At 35.8% G+C, this 17,004-nt stretch overlaps 1 protein-coding gene across 2 annotated transcripts in view; it reads right to left on the reverse strand.

Annotated features, from left to right (window-relative positions):
* Nucleotides 1-268: 268 nt before the first annotated feature.
* Cd96 (CD96 molecule) overlaps nucleotides 269-17,004 on the reverse strand; it is an 87,704-nt gene continuing 70,968 nt past the window's right edge. Inside the window, exons 9-14 of one of the 2 annotated variants that reach the window (XM_076868559.2) lie at nucleotides 14,572-14,644; nucleotides 13,792-13,859; nucleotides 4,551-4,613; nucleotides 3,675-3,770; nucleotides 2,244-2,367; nucleotides 269-377 (exon numbers count right to left, since the gene is read on the reverse strand). In XM_076868559.2, coding sequence (XP_076724674.2) covers nucleotides 269-377; nucleotides 2,244-2,367; nucleotides 3,675-3,770; nucleotides 4,551-4,613; nucleotides 13,792-13,859; nucleotides 14,572-14,644 — 533 coding nt within the window. Of the gene's footprint in view, nucleotides 378-2,243; nucleotides 2,368-3,674; nucleotides 3,771-4,550; nucleotides 4,617-13,791; nucleotides 13,860-14,571; nucleotides 14,645-17,004 lie in introns of both variants that reach the window. The other variant, XM_076868558.2, reaches the window with a different exon arrangement.

Here is a 17,004-nt window from a genome sequence, read left to right on the forward strand (position 1 = left end):
GACAGTAGCCTAGTGCATATCTCTTACATAAGCAAGAAAATCCCTACAACTTGCACTGGGTGTGAATGTGGCCTTATCCTTTCACTCTTGTCTAAATTTCAGGCATACGCCCAGGGCAAATTGCTGGGAAAACAGAATATTTGCTTCTAACATCCATTTCAGCTGCAGCAGAGTTTTGGCTGGAGGGCGATTATATTAATGGAGAACAGTATCTACCTTTTCAATAGGATCCCAGCAGAGTTCTGCTGTATGGCAAAGTCTCAAAGGATTAGAGTGTCTCCATCTCATGACAAGGCAGGTCACTTCCAATGGGCTCTTGAATGCATGTGTACTTGATGGGAGGTGGTGGTGGCTTGAAAGGCGGGGGTCTTTCCATGCTAGGAACAAAACATTGTTCTTTCAATGCTAAGAATCTAAGGTGTTTTTTGCTTTTGTTTTTTAATCAGAAGACCAACTGATTAAAAAAGAGATATCATCTTCGTTTTCTCAGAATTTTTGTTGGTTTAACCCTGTGCTTATGAGTTCTAACAGGCACTTGAAAACCATATTCATACCATTAAATAATATTTATATGGCATTTTATAGTTTGCAAGGCATTTTTAAAAAACTTAACATCATTTATTTTGCATTAGGAATTAAGCTTTTTTTTTTTTTCACCACTCTACTGATAAAACTGAGGCTTAACAGTTTTTAGAAGTTTGCTCAACTGAGGTCTTAGAACTAGAACCCATTTTCCTCACAAAACTGCCTCTTAATAGGGGAAAATTTTCTCTTACATGGGTTAAACATTCCTCCAGAAAAAAAATTTTAAAATTCAGGGACTTGAGATTGAAGTTGTCAAATAGTCCTTTTGCTGACCCCACCCCCATCCTGCATACACTGGTGTGAACTGTGCAGATCCTTTAGAGGTGGGAAGTAAAACTCTTCTGAATCTTGGAGTTGTTGTACTGGCTGGATAATGCTCAAGTCCCTTCTGCTTGAATCAGTGAACATTCTTAACATCGTCTTTGTACAAATCACTATTTTGTCCTTCAATTTATCTCTGTCTGAAATGTACCAAGCATCCAGGTCAATGTGGGACTTAGCTGTACAAATGCCCCAATATATTGATGACATGAAAAGGAAATACATATGTGAGTGTTTTATGTTTATGAATCAAACAACTTCCCAACCCTGGAAATCTATAGTATCTAAATTTGGGGAAAGACACACACACACACACACACACACAGAGACACAGAAAGAGAATGAGATGCTTATCATTTAGATTTTCAAATTCCCTTTTGATCATTTTAATATAAAGATCTTCTATTCCTTTTGGATGCTTTAACAGAGACTTAAAATATATTAAAAAGTGTATGCAATTCTAAGAAATTTGTACTTTTGCTTTTGTTCAGAGGAATGAAGGTCATGGAGTGGCCAAGATGTAGTCCTTAGATAAGAACCCAGAAATTCTAACCACTAGTATCATGTTTTATTTGCTGTGAAACACTCCATACATTGGTTATAGACTTCAAGGTTGCTCTGAGAAAAGCAGAAAAGTGTATTGCACAACCGTGAATGTTCTATCAGATACACATACAAGGATGTGGAAGAGCAGCTGTGTGTCAGGGGCTCTCCCGTGACGTAGACTAACCCAGACTTATCCGAAATAGCAAAGTCAGAAAAGTGGGCTTAACCTTTCATGCCACTTCTGAGTGTGGTGTGGAGAAGAATTTTGGAAAATGTTTCAATAAGATGAAGAGGGGGAAACCCAAACATCTTTCTTTTCTCCTTAGGGAAAAAGAAAAAGAGCAGTAAAAGCCCACTCTGATGAAAAGCAGCTGGAAATCTCTTAAAATTACCTTTCTCACTCAATTTCACACTTGAGCATCTGGGCCCAGCTGGGCCCAGGCGATTCAAAGATGCATGAAAATGAAAAAATAATGAAGATTAATCGAAAAATCAGTTTTCATTTTGAGGTGAGGTGAGGCTCAGTTTTCATTTCATGCCCACTAACTTGCTTCATCTGCTGAGTGTGACAGTCTGACCAGGCCAGCACAGAGAAGGGTACCCAGTCAGGAGTGTGTGCTTAGTCCCTACTGTGCAGTGCTGGCCAAGCTACCCGGCCTCTCTGAGCTTCTGTGAGCCCATTAGCTCATTATGATATGAGCGGAATGCCACATAGTACAAACATCTTGTATGTGTAAGTATTTTATAATAAAAAAAATTCTGATTCCTATATAGTTTAGCATTATACTCACATTTCTTTTTGGTATTGACACCATTTTCTCACTCCAAGACCAAACAATGCCATGCAGAAAGAGAGCAGAGCTGCTATAATCACGGGCCAGGACATTCCGCCAGTGGGCTTAGTAACTACAATGCCTGAAAAAAGTGTCAAGAGAGATCAACTGTAATGCCAAACTTCAGCATTCAGGGAAAAAAGGACTACACTAGTTCTTCTATCTGGAAAACGTTTTCCTCTAAGGGCCACGGGGGTATTCACTGACTGTGATTATGCGCTGGCGGTAGGCCTGTGCCATGTCACACAAAGATGGTGAGTGAATAGTTAACTATGAATCCTGCCAGCAATTTTCTATGACTACCTAAGCATATATAGATGTATCATGAACACATATCCTTCTTATTACAGATGGGGGCGTACTTACACACTATTCTCTCCCTGATCTGTTTCTTAAAAAAAAAATTCTTGGAATCCTTTTTAGAGCAGTGCAGAGAGATTTATCTGATTCTATTATATGATAGGTTAATTCCCCAATAGCTGTATTCAATTTAATTTTATTATTTATTCACTATTTATACATTTAATCAATTTATTATTCACAAATATAGCACAATTTAATAAAATTAATAAATATAATATGAATTTACTCATAAATGTAAACATTATTAATTCATTAATTATTTTATTTAAGTCTCTTAACGTTAGATGGTAAAATTATTTTCATGTTTTTATATTTCTAACAACAATAACATACAAGGAATGAAATTTCTTATACGTTACAGAGAGACCTTTAGATACTTGAATTACATAGATCATTTGGCCAAAAAGTTATCTGAATTAGTTTTTCTTACTGTTTAAACTAGATGGTAAACTTATTGCAAGTGGAGACAGATTTAAAATTTCTTGTATTTCCTAACTTTTATAACTGCTTTTCGTTTAGAAAAGTCTCAAAAAAAAAAAAAAATAGTGCAAAGACCTGGATTTAAGAAGTCAGTTACCAAGTCTTTCCTCTGTTTATACAGTTTGAATTGCAGTCATAGGACACTATCATGTTAGCACATGTTATCAGTGTTGAAGGTTTTTTCCCCTCCATATAACATACATGCAGGGATTCAAGGTGTTCCTGATGCTTACTCTATCTACCGAAGCCCTGTCAAAGGAGGCACTGAGAAGCTCGTGCAATCCTATAATGCTTAATGGTGTGGCACATTTCACAGGTGGCTAGAGACATCAGGATGCAAACTGCTCCAGGAGCATGACTTGTCACAATTAAGCTTACTTATGTGTCTATTTACTATGTATCATCTTTAATAGATTATAAGCTTTAGGAGGACAATGTTATCACTGTATACCCAACACCTGGCATAGTGCCTGGCAAGTTACTCAATACATATTTGCTTAGTGAACAAAATATAAAGTTAAAAAATATAAATGGCAAATAACTCACTGGTGTTATGGATGTGACTATTGTTAGTAGATCCATTGGCTGATGTGGGGGCTTCTGAAAATTCTCCAGTTGTGCTGGTGCTGGTGAAGACATCATCTAGGGATGTAAAGAGAATATCTGAATTGATCCTCATAGTCACCTCAACTTGATCAAGTGGTATAAAATCATGATTGGGTTCATGCATTATTGGGAAATATCTCAATTTGGGTGGCCTGAATGCCCTAAAATATTACATGTAAAGTTTTTAAAGGACCAATTTACAGCCAGGCTGGGATCTTAGGGTTTATCTAACAGATATCAAATGAGTAAAATTCCTACTGGTTAAAAAATAAATAAAAAAAATTCACACTTCAAATAACAAAACACTATCCGCTAAAGATTCTCAAAAAAAAAAAAAAAAATTAAGAGGTATGGCAACAGAGCATTAAGTGGCTTCATGGAAAGATGAAGTCCTATCCCAATTTTCCAAGTGTTACAGATTCAGCTGATCAAAATACTGATTCTTCCCACCCCAATGTGTTTAATAATAAGGTCAATAAAGATTCCTTTGCAACATTATATTAGACAAATCTATGTTATCTAATCATTCCATTGTCCAAGAAATATTAAAAAATGAAAAGCATTTTTTATGAATGTAAGTGGCCAAAAATGGTATTGCATAGATTTCATTTGGAAACAAAACAGATAAAAATCTAAGACTAGGTCTGTTTGTCTTCTTTGAGTGGGAAAAATTTTGGTTCTATTCATTGTCATTGTCATTACCAACATGTACTTTTAAATACCTGAAATTGGCTTCTTACCAGTTTTTATTTCTCCTCCTGTGCTCAGATAAATCCAGCTATCTTCCATGCTCCTAAATCTTTCCCATGTACTCACCATGAAGAGTTGAGCCTGCCCCTGAGGGGGATGAACTGTATGTTTCACTGGGTATCCATGAAACTGCTAAAGGAAGAAGATATTGGAAGAGTCAATCTATATGAGTAATCAATCCGTTCTCTTTTCTGAACCATTAATTGAAAAAAAATAATTAAGAAAAAGTATACTGAAACTACCTAAAGCAATATCATTGCACAGTTCTGCAGCATATGTTAGATTCGGCCAAAATAAAGTGAGTTGAGGGATTGCTTGTGGTTCAGATGTCTCTAACTGGGAAAGTTTTGATCATGGCCACTGCTATGCTTTGAAGTCTCCCAAATCCAGATGTTGCCAATGTGACAGCATTAAGAGGAGGGGACTTTAAGAGGTGATTAAACCAGGAGGGTTCCTCCCTTCACACATGGGATTAAGGCCCTTATAAAAGAAGTTTCATGCAGCATTCAGCCTTGCCATTCCACCTTCTGCCATATGAGGACACAACAAGAACATCCTCACCAGATGTTGATGCCTTGATCTTGTACTTCCTGGTCTCCAGAACTAAGAGAAAATACATTGCTCTTCTTTACAAATTAGCCTGTGGTACTCTGTTATAGCCACACAAATAGACCAAAGTAGTCACTTAAAACAGGAAGAATGCAAGCAACACTAGCAGAAGTTTCTCCAGCTGCAGAGAATATATTCTCACGTTCTCATGCTTACTCCATAGATGAAACAAAAGAATAGGAGATAATAAAAGCCCAGGAATGTTATGGTGGCCTTTACTGAAAAAAATTTTTTTTTTAAAAAAATGCCAATAGGACTTCTCAGGCCTTGGTAGAACATGCATGAGGGAAGGAAGTAACTTAGACTTATGGGCTGGCTAACATGCTTGCTCAACTCTGCAAACTTAATTGTATCAGAAGTGAATGATCAGACCCCTGTGGTCACAGGCCTTGATTCTTAGCTGTGGGTTAGTACCTTTGAGGCCCTCAGAGGCAAACCTTTCCCTGGAGTGGTTGGCAGTAAACTCAGCACACAGGGCTTTTGAAATAGATCTGTCAACTCATTTTGTTTATTACTCTATCCTAGGAAAGAAAGATCTACTTCTTGGTACACACCTAGATTTGATAACAGGCCTCCAATATAATGTAAAATAAAATAACTACAGTAGTATACAGTTGCAATCAGTAGTAACATACTCATTTATTTAAAACATTAACATATATTCTGTTCCCAGTTAAGTGTGTTTTTCTATGTCAAGACCAAAATAAATGAACAAAACAAAAATAAAACATTTGAAAAACCCCACTTCTTGGTTTCTCTCTTTATGTCAAACAATAGCTGCAGCTATGACCAAAGTATGTCAATGTTTTTGGGATTGCTCACAGGACATCTGTCATACATGATTATATTGAGTCTGAGTAGGTCAAGGACATGTTTCTTTCTTCAATATAATTCTCTGAACTTGCTCCAAGTGCCCTTGACTATTTTGTGGTTCTAGCTAGAGCTCCAAAATCTATAGATGATAGTGAAATGAGAATTTTATAATGTTCATTTTAAAAAATGAAGCAATTAGCCAGGAAATTGACTGACAAAGAGCAAGAACTAATTCAAATACAATTGTGCCTAGGCCTGTACTTAGGCAAAATAATGAATAAGGCAGTTAATTCTGGATATATTTACAGATAACCTTTGACTCAACATGGTGTCTCTTTAACTAACCTTCAAAGCTTGAGGTCTTTATTTAGTACCTTTTCAAACCTTGTTTGAAAGAAAGGATGTGATTAATTTATGCTAGAGTAAAAAGAGAAAATAAGTGCTATCCCTTTGAGGGACATAGCCATTTAAAACAAAAAAAGATCTTCCCCTTCATGTTTATCATCTTTGGATCAATATAGAACATTTTGAAACAATTACTAACATGTAGACACCACTAGGTTTTTCAACAATTACAGAATCCTTTTTTTTCTGATCAGTCTTTCCTAGTCAACCTTTATTTTCCCTGAACAAAACAATCTAATGTAGTGCGATTTCAGGAGATGCTGATATCATCAGCACAAAGCAACCCAATTATAAAAATAGCCATACTGAAAACTGTGCAAAGTATTTGACCATTTCATAAAACTTTTTTTTAGACTTCTGCAAACTTTCCCAGCATAAAAGACTTCTCAATACGATATACGAAAACATTGAACTACAAAATCCCTTTGGAAAAGTAAAGAGCTATTTTTAAAATTTTGGTTTTAAGAGCTGTTATTTTTTATCTGATTAAAAAATATTTAGTGAAGACTGGGGGTGGGGTGAGGGAAGTGAAGAAAAAAGAGATTCCATTTGATGGATTCAACATGTCTGAAAGTATTTAAGTAATATAAAAGAGGAACTTCAAGACTAAAAATATATTATAAATAACAGTCTTCCAGCAAGATGAAGTGAGTAGTTCTTGTATCAATTGTTCCCACAGGAGATAGGTCTTCCTAAAGAATGGTTGTTTATAGAATCCTCTGTAAGATAGAGTTGGCTACCTTCAATGATTCATCTCTCACTAAAATAATACTTTTCTGAAAATTCATTCACAACCATCATTTAGATACCTCTCACAATGTATTAAACATTGGTTACTCTATCTGCCATTCATACATTTTTTAGTTAGTGATTGTCTTTTAGTTGACTAAAATATTCCATGTTCCTGAAGGCACCATAATATTTGTTAACTACATGAGTTAATTACCCTTTAAGTCTTTTGAGCATTCATTTTCCTCCAAGTCAATGACTGAATATCACTTTGACATTTGTATAGTAAACACCAGCTTGATCAATAACCTTGTTTTGTATATCATCAATATGACCCCAAAATGTGAACACAGGATTACTATGTTGTTAGAGCTTCTCAAGTAATGTAGCCTTCCTAGAATGTAATGTTAGAATCTTCAATTTCTTTACGTTCAGCACTCAGTAAAGTTTGTTCAACAAGGATGGTGCTTCTTATCTATGGTAAGAGTCATATAAACTTCAATAGTATAGTATTTTTCCTTTAATTGCATAACTCTTGACTTCCACTTATGACCAGTTCACAGTTGTTAATAACATTATGACTCATTAGTAATCCTTCTCCTTTGTAGGAGAATCTACTTGGAGTCCTATCAAAGCCCAATCCAGGCCAAAGCTTGGCAGTTCTTTAACAGATAATTTCTGCTACCCTCATAAGGTTCTTGATGTGAACTGAACATTTGTGGAATTCTGGCATCCTTTTTACATATGCAGTGGACTACTGATGAGACATTTCTTGGCTGTCCAATCTTCCTTAAGACATTCTTTATCTTAAGTCATTAACTTTGTTCCAGAACAATGGAAGAGGGAGCAAACAACATCCAGAGATGGAGGACCTGGGTACAGGGATTTGGTGAAAGCTGGTCTTTTGTTCCACCTTCCTCTTCAAGGGGCATATGCACACAGCAGTACCCCTGCCACCAGAATACACATGCTGATGCTGCCACTGTGTCCACTCTTGTCATGACCACCCAGTCCACAGACAAGGACCTCACACTCTTCCCAACCACAAACAGAAGGTGACACTCACAGGCTTCAAAGTGTGAAGCTATGCCTCAGAAATGGAGAAATCTATGAACCCCCATGGGATTTTAGCAGAGGATAGAATTTTAAATCAGAAAAATAAATCTTTGAGACTGACATAAGAGGAATTAGATGAAAGAATTGGAGAATAGTGTCTTGGAAGTGAGCAAAATAGAATGTGAGTCAAGGCACATGAAATTTTAGAATTTGAAAACAAAAGTGATGAGTGTAAAGAATTAATATCACAGGGAACATAAGAACTGTAAGAATTATCATGCAGCCTAAAAATAGAAGCCAGGCCCAGCTTTGCTATATGCTCCTCTTACTGGTCTGCTCCTGCCACTGATATCAGTCTCTCAACTTTGGCCTTACAACATCCTTCTGCCTAAGAAAAATACAAGATGTGCTATGAAATCATGAGGCTCAACTACCAAGAGCTGAAAAAGAACTAGACAGACCAGAGACAGAATAAGAAATACATTTGTAAGATTTAAAATGAAGGGAATATAAATTTTGAGGCATAAGAAATTCATAGTGGAAGAACAGAATAAAATCCCATTTTGAGATCAGTAAGAGGCGATCTGGAGGGTCCAGGTGTGTGTGTGTGTGTGTGTGTGTGTGTGTGTGTGTGTGTGTTGATGGTGAGCTTGAGCTTGTTGATTTTGGTAATGAGATGAGTTGGAGTGTTGGAGGCTTAAGGGGCCATGGAGGCTCACATCATTTCTTTGTTTGTCTAACTTAGATATTCAGACTGATTTCAAAGTAACTTTGAGCCCCATTGGACCAGGTGAGTGGCAAGGGAAATCCAAAAGAAAAAAGTAATTAGGATTAAAATTTCTATTTCATTACTTGATCACCTGAATGTGTCTTAAGATGAGTATGTGTTCTAAGGTATCTTTAACCTTGTACATTTCAAGTATTAAGATGGTCAGATTGAGTATTCCCATTTTATTGGTGGTTAAAGTAAAACATGCATTTTTGTTTGTTTGTTTCAGCTTGTGGGAAACTTGGAAGTTGAACTAGGATTAGATTCCAGTATTCTTGAATCCCAATGTAGCCCTCTTCAGGTTGATAAACAGAATGGCAGCAAAAAAATAGATTATAATATATTCTTATAAATGTAGATAAATGCAATGTGCTCAGAACAGTGTAGTGACACTCAAATATGTATGAACCACAAAATCCATGCAGGATCCAAATATCTCAGAAAGCATGTTCACAAACAGCAAAGTGCCCAGAATCACTAATCGTGGGTTTATTTCACCATAAATCCATTATCATTCCTTTTTGCCTCTAAACATTTTATAAATCTATTGAAATAAACATAACAGGAGGGGGGAAAATCCCATTACTAATGCCTGTCTTGAATCTTGCCAAATGCATCATCCAATATTGGATGTCACATTACAGTCCAATCTAACGAGTAGAAACGTGTTTCAAAAACAAGTTTGGGAGTGAGCAATCAATTTTAACTTGTTGGATCCTAATGTGTTTTTTGAATTATTATAAATAGAGCAAGTTACTATAGGGGATTATTTTTTCTCTAAGTTTATGGATAAAAAAATGGTTACTAGTTAAGAAGCTCATCTTCTTGTCGAAGTGACAATGCGAGTCCACACCTCTGGAGACAAATCCTTTGATGGACTTTAGAGTTCCTTCCTGAATTTCACCATTGCCAGGGTCATTTTAATGATAAGAATGATAGAGATGTCTGAGGATAAATGAAGTTTCCAAATGGGAAAGGACAGAAAATGTGAAGGAGCATGGTAATTCATTTCATTATGAAACCTATTAAAAAGACTAAGAATGTACTGTAAAAAATATAAAATGAGACTCTGAAGCAACATTTTTTTTTTCAGTTTCCTAGTTTCTGGGGCAGAAAGTACCTTGGATGACCTTATGTTTCATACCGATGTAGAGAATAGCAAAGTTCTCTCATTATTTTTGCTAGCACACATATTACAATAACAATTGAAAGAAAACAAAATGTTCAAAACTTCCAATTAAACAGATCATTTATTTTCACTGTGAATATGCCTATGTTTTCTTTCTCTTTGCCCATCTATATTCATCCTTTCAATCATTCAACAAATGTCTATTGAGCACTGATGGAATGCCTGTCATTGTGACAAATATTAGGATATTGCAATGAAAAGGAGATAAAAAGGTTTAGGTCTCTGTTCTTGTGAACACTACATTCTAGCATAATTGCAATAAAAAATCAAATGCATAAAATAAAGGAAAACATTAGACATTGATAAATAACATATTAATAATTGAAATATGGGATAATTTATGTATGATCATAGCATAAATTTAACCTGGACTTCATCTTTTTCCTATAACATTGTCTGATAAAACTTTTTCCCCTCTCTCCATAATTTCTACCATCTACTCAACACATTTTGATTCATTTATTTATTGATCATCTATAGTTAGTGTGCCAGGCTTTATTTTAGAAACCGAGTTTGTAAGTAAACAAAAAAAGATATGGGTATTTCTTGTACTATAACCTCAAAAATAAAGAATGACAAACAACTAGTGTTGGTAAAGTTAGGATTTTCAGTATAGTTCATTGCACACAACTCAAGTTAATATTAGCACCATGTAGCACAAATGCAAATCTGTCAAGTGTCCCTGATGTCTTCATTGTCAATTTATATCTGATTGGTAAAGACATTTTAGTTCACACCTTTGTCTATATGGCAAGATACATTGTCATGTAGTTATGGCTATTGTTTTGTCTGGCTTTATAATATTTCATCAAGCTAAGATTTCATTCTATTGATATTTTCCTATTATTGGTCATATTTTCCCTTACCATTCCCTCACTGCTATTCACACACACAGATTTGGATCTATTATAAATAACACCATGAATGTCTTCTCCCTGTCCCATTCCTTATATCAAAACAAAATGCTTCCCTGAATGTTGTGCTTATTATTCATTTATACAGTTAAAAATTTTTATCATATATTATGCCTAAGCCATATGGTCCCTGGTTATACTTACATTTTACATTTTATTTTTTTAAAAAACTAAACCATATATTGTTACCTGATTTTTACTTTTTTGACTCAACATACTGTTATTAAGACTCACTCTTGCTGGAAAAAGAAAAAGAAATGGGGAGGGCCAGGGATCTCATGAAAATCAAAGAGAGCTCAGTAGGGGGCCGAGGGGTAAGAGGAGGGAAGTGGTGGGAAGTGCTGGGGAGTGGTATTGGCCAAATTATATTGTTATATTGTGTGTATGTACGAATATGTAACAATGAATCCCACATTCCGTACAACTATAACGCATCAGTATAACAATATGGAAAGGGGAAAAAAAGAAAAAAGAAAGATTCACTCATGTTGTTATATATGGCTGTCATTCACTCATTTTTTATTGCTCTATAATATTTTATTATGTGAGTGTGTTATAATTGATTTATTTGTTCTACTATGGTATTTAGATTATTTACAGCTTTTGCTATATTAACAGTGTTTTTTCCCAACATTTGTGTTCATATTGCCCATTTGCATGTACTAATCAGGGAGTGAGGTGTATATTTAGAAATAGAATTGTTGGATTATAGGGCGTGCACATACTTAGTTTGAAAACATAATGCCAAAGTGGTAGAAAGTGATGGCACAGATTTTTATTCCCACCAGCAATAGATGAAAAAATCATATTTATAAAACAGCAGTTGGCAATCCAGACTCCATTTTTTGTCAATGGATTATGTGTAAAATGTTTTCGGTTGTTGTTGTTCCAGTTTTTATTTGTTTCTTAATTTCTAGAGAGGTTGAGCATTTAGGTGAATGTTTCTAGCCACTTGTGTTTCATGTTTGGGATAAAACTTTTTGTTCATTTTATATTAACTTTTGCCTTTTCCCTTATTGATTTCTAAACATTGACATAAAGTTTTGTGGCAAATATTTTCTCTCAGATTAGAGCTTGCTTTTTTTCTTTTTGTACTGGGGATTGAACCACTGAGCCACATTCCCAGCCCTTTTAAATATTTTATTTAGAGAGGGTCTTGCTGAGTTGCTTAGGGTCTTGCTAACTTGCTGAGGCTAGCTTTGAACTCATGATCCTCCTGCTTCAGCCTTCTGAGCTGCTGGGATTATAGGCATGCACTACCCAGCTAGAGCTTAATTTTGCTTTTTAAAGTTTAAGATAACTTTTGATAAAGCTGGGTATAGTGGTGCACACTTATAATCTTAGCTAGTTGGGAGACAGGGGCATGAAGATTGCCAAATTAGAGGCCAGTTTGAGGCCAGCCTGGGCAACTAATGAGATTCTGTCTCAAAACAAAATTTTTAAAAAATGGTCTGTGTATGGAGCTCAGTGGCAAAGCACTTGCTACACCAGAAAGGCGCTGTTTCAATCCTTAATGCTAAAAAAAAAAAGATACATTTTGATAAACCTGGGTTTCCTAACGCTATTCTAACTTTTCAGGCTTTTATGTGGTTAGTCCTTTGTGTCTCTTCATTAAGCCCTTCTGTACAGAAGAAGTTGGTCTTTATTTTATTACATATTTTAATGTTTTTCTTTGGACATAAGTATCTTTAACTCTACGCAGTTAATTTTTGTGTAGTGTGCATTTTAATGCCTTTTAGCATCCTTTGGCTGGATAATGCCTTCTTTTCCACAGTTAATTTGCTTTGCCATCTTTGACACAACATCTAAATTCTGTTTATTTGTGAATCTTTCTGTGTTCTCACTTCTGAATGCTGCCTTCTCGTTTCTTGTAGTTGGGCACTTAGTTCGTAGATATCTATTATCTTATTAACATATTTTTAAAAAGAAATATGTTAAATTATAAAGGGTCCTGCACTGACTAATGATAAAAGTATTTCATGAATTAAAGAGTGTAATTAACCCAAATCTATGAGCCCAGGGTCCATCAAAGAGATAAACAAACAAAGCTACAAAGAGCAGTATTATACATGTTCCTTTGCTCTCCTTATTTCCTAAGAGCAAGTTCCCAACAGTGAAATGACTGAGCCAGTGAGTCTGAAAGACTTCTGAAGGTTTCAGATGTACAGCTTAAGTGCTCTCCAAGAGGACACACACACCTATGCTCCATGTAAGTAAATTCTGCACCTGAGGCATCTGGTGTCCTATCTCCTCTGCTCCAGTCACCTTTCTTTCCACTTCCCCACTATATGAACTTTGTCTTATACCACCAAGAGGCAGTCTATTTCCTTTGCAGGCCATACCCGCTAAAGTAGCTCCTGCGGACCTCCTGCTAGTTGGCTTGGTTAATGGTACCAAGGACTGGGCTCCCTCCTTTCATTTTAATTGGTGATGTGCACATTTTGAACAGTTTGCTCTTTCTTCACGAACACACAGAGCTTGCTCTGTTGGCCTCACTGGTCATGTCTTTGCTCAGATGTCAACTTCCTCTGTAAGATCTCCCCTTTCATAAGGGACGCCTCCCCTCACCCAGTATCACTGCACAGCTTGGTCTTCTCCATATCATTTATTACTGTTTGCCTCTCCCCAACAGAACTTGGAGCTTAGCTCTGTTTTGTTCACTGATATATTCCCAGCAGCTACAACAATGCTTTAAATATGGTAGATGCTTTATAAATATTTACAAATATGATTATGAATAAAGCCTATAGTAGTTTTTAATATATGTGTCAGGTGAATGGAAGAGGTCTAGAGGATTCCAAGGGACTCATGGTTATACTCAACATTTTTCGGCGTCTATCCCGCTGGAGGTTGAGGAGGAGTTGAAGCCTTGGGTAGTCACACTGGAATTTCTGGCTGAAAGACAAAGTTATTTTCAGAAATCAACTTTTTAATAAAGCTGTAATCTAACTTTTCTTTGATGTGCTGAATTTTTAATCTATGGGACTTTGGGGAAATATAAAATTGAAAATGTGCCTCTCTATGCAGAAATACTAGCTGTTATTAAGTAGGAGCACTGTAGTTTATGTTTAATGCCAACTTGTTACTGATTTGCTTTCTTTTTCTGTTCCTGTCACAACTCCGATCACTGGGAGTGTTGTGAAGATTACTTTAATATTGCCTTAAAATCCTCATGGAACAAAAGCACAACACAATAACAAATGGTTAACTCTTATTTTTTAACATTACAGGAATTGTCGTATCAATTGACAGTCACTGCTGAGTAACTCAAAATCAGCCAAAATATCAACATCAAATGAAAAAGTCTTTTGCCAGGTGCAGTGGTACACACCTGTAATCCCAGCAGTTTGGGAGGCTGAGGCAGGAAGATTGTGAGTTCAAAGCCAGCTTCAGCAATGGCAAGGTGCTAAGCAACTCAGTGGGACCCTGTCTCTAAATAAAATACAAAATAGGGCTGGGGATGTGGCTCAGTGGTTGAACATCCCTGGGTTCAATCCCTGGTACCAAATATATGTATATATAAAGTACACAAACTCAGCACTATAGAAGCTGTAATGAATCCTGTATATTGTCTGGGAGGTGTAGAAGACAGCCTTGCTGTACTCACTTTGAGGGGTGGCACGTGGTGTCAATGTACTCCCATCCACGAGGATCACTGAAAATGTAGCTGGATATCCTGTTTTGAAAACAAAATCCCCAAATTGTTACAGGTATTTGCATCCACATGTTTAACTATGCCAGTAGATTTAACAGGAGTATGAAATATTGAAATTGGAAAGAATCTTATTAGATACATAGTCTAATTGCCTCATTTTATAAATGATGAAACAATCCAAAAGAATGGGTGCTTGTGGTTATATATACAATATTTAACATCATTTCTTTGTTATTGACCCAGTTATCCTAAGCACAAATGTATTATGTTCAGACTTCAATAATATATTGCTTCAGCCTAGGGATCTGGCAACAAAAATGTAGCTAAGGGGCTGGGGTTGTGGCTCAGAGATAGAGTGCTTGCCTAGCATGCAAGTTGCCTAGTTCAATCCTCAGCACCACATAAAGTAAAATAAAGACATTGAGTCCACCTATAACTAAAAAATAAATATTAAAAAAATGAAGATAAGGTTCCTGTCCTCATGAAACTTCCTATACAGTGAATTTTCATAATAAATATGAAACCATATATGGTTTCATATTTATTTCAATTTTTTGGTTTGAAAATTCACCTCCATCTTTAAAATCTATTATTTTCATTCTCTTCCTTCTTATTTCCCCTGAGAAATGAGAATGGTTCATATTTACTTTAAAATATCTCTGGAAGTGAAGCAGCCAGATAGATTAAAGAGAAAGAAAATTACCCCACCACACCACATGCTGTTGAACTCATGTTTATGTCTGCTTAGAAGACAAGTTTTAAAATATGTTTTATATGTATTTCTCTTTTGTTCCAAAACATTAAGGGGGTTTACATAAATATGCATTATAAATAGATAAAACAGTAAATATAAAGGAAAGACAACAGAAATATAAGTAGAAAAATATGTTGATCCCTGTTGAAACCTGACTGTGGAAAGTACATAAAATGTGATCCTTTCTTTGGAGCGAGCAGGGGGGCATTACTAGGGATAGAATCCAAGGGCACTCCACCACTGAGCTACATCCCAGCCTTGTTCATTTTTTTTTTTTAAATTTTGAGACAGGATCTTGCTAATTTGCTGAGGGTCTCACTATGTTTCAGAGATGGGCCTCAAGCTTTCAATCTTCCCACTTCGGCCTCCCAAGTTGCTGGGAATGAAGGTGTGTACCACCACACCCAGCCAAATTGCAATTATTTTTAAAAAATATTTAATTGATTTTATTTTTTAAATACATGACAGCAAAATGCATTACAATTCTTACTATATATATAGAACAATTTTTCAAATCTGTTTGTATATAAAGTATGTTCACACCAATTCATGTCTTCATATATGTACTTTGGATAATGATGTCTATCATAGCATATTCCACTATCATTGCTAATTCCCTGACCCTCCCTTCCCCTCACACCTCTCTGCCCTAGTTCATCTATTCCTCCCATGCTCCCCCTCCCTATCCCATTATTGGTCAGTCACCTTATTGATATACCCATTATTGGTCAGTCACCTTATTGATATAAGGTGTTTTCTCTGATGAGAAAACATTTGGCATTTTTTTTTTTGGGGATTGGCTAACTTCCTTTAGCATTTATTTTTTTTAAAATACATTTATTTATTTTAATTAGGTATATATGACAGCAGAATGCATTTTGATTCACATAATTTCAGCACAACTTTTCGTTTCTCTGATTGTACGCAATGTAGCATGGTACCATATGTGCAGTCATACATGTACCTAGGGTAATAATGTCCACATTGCAATTCTTGATGTCCTTACTTTTGGTTGATGTACTCCCATATTTGGTCTGAATTTTCTAGTAGAAAATGCTAAGAAATAAAAGTGTATGTTATATAATTGATGGACATCATAGAGTAAATAAATTGTTCAGGAAAAATAATTATTCTTTCTATTGTACTTAATAATTTCCCCCATGTACTTATAAAAATGTTGCATAACATGTATAATATCTATAATAATACCTTTGTAGTGCCATTAGCATTCCAGCTTCTCAAGTTCCTCAATTTTGGGTAAGTATATGTTTCATAAGAACATGGGCAATGAAACCTCTAGAAACAATATGTGATAAATAAATAAACTTACATTGCAGTCTTTGCATCTAAAAGTAATTCATAGCCAGAGATGATCACAATAGTCACTTCTGCAATGCAGCCTGCCAATGGACTTCAAAGAGAGACGTCCTGCACTATGGCTTTAGGAAGACAGTCAAACATGGGGAGATGTGTTAGGGATTGCCTCAGAAGATGCCACATGGGAAATTGGAATGGGCCAGTCAACATAAGGATGGGACAAAAAAAATTAGGCAAGATATGCATAGTGATATGCATAACTTCATTTATCCAGCAAATACTTACTGAATGCCTATTTTGTACCAGCAGC

Source organism: Callospermophilus lateralis, chromosome 10 (genome assembly GCF_048772815.1).
Source record: "Callospermophilus lateralis isolate mCalLat2 chromosome 10, mCalLat2.hap1, whole genome shotgun sequence".
In the NCBI taxonomy this organism is placed as follows: Eukaryota; Metazoa; Chordata; class Mammalia; order Rodentia; family Sciuridae; genus Callospermophilus; species Callospermophilus lateralis.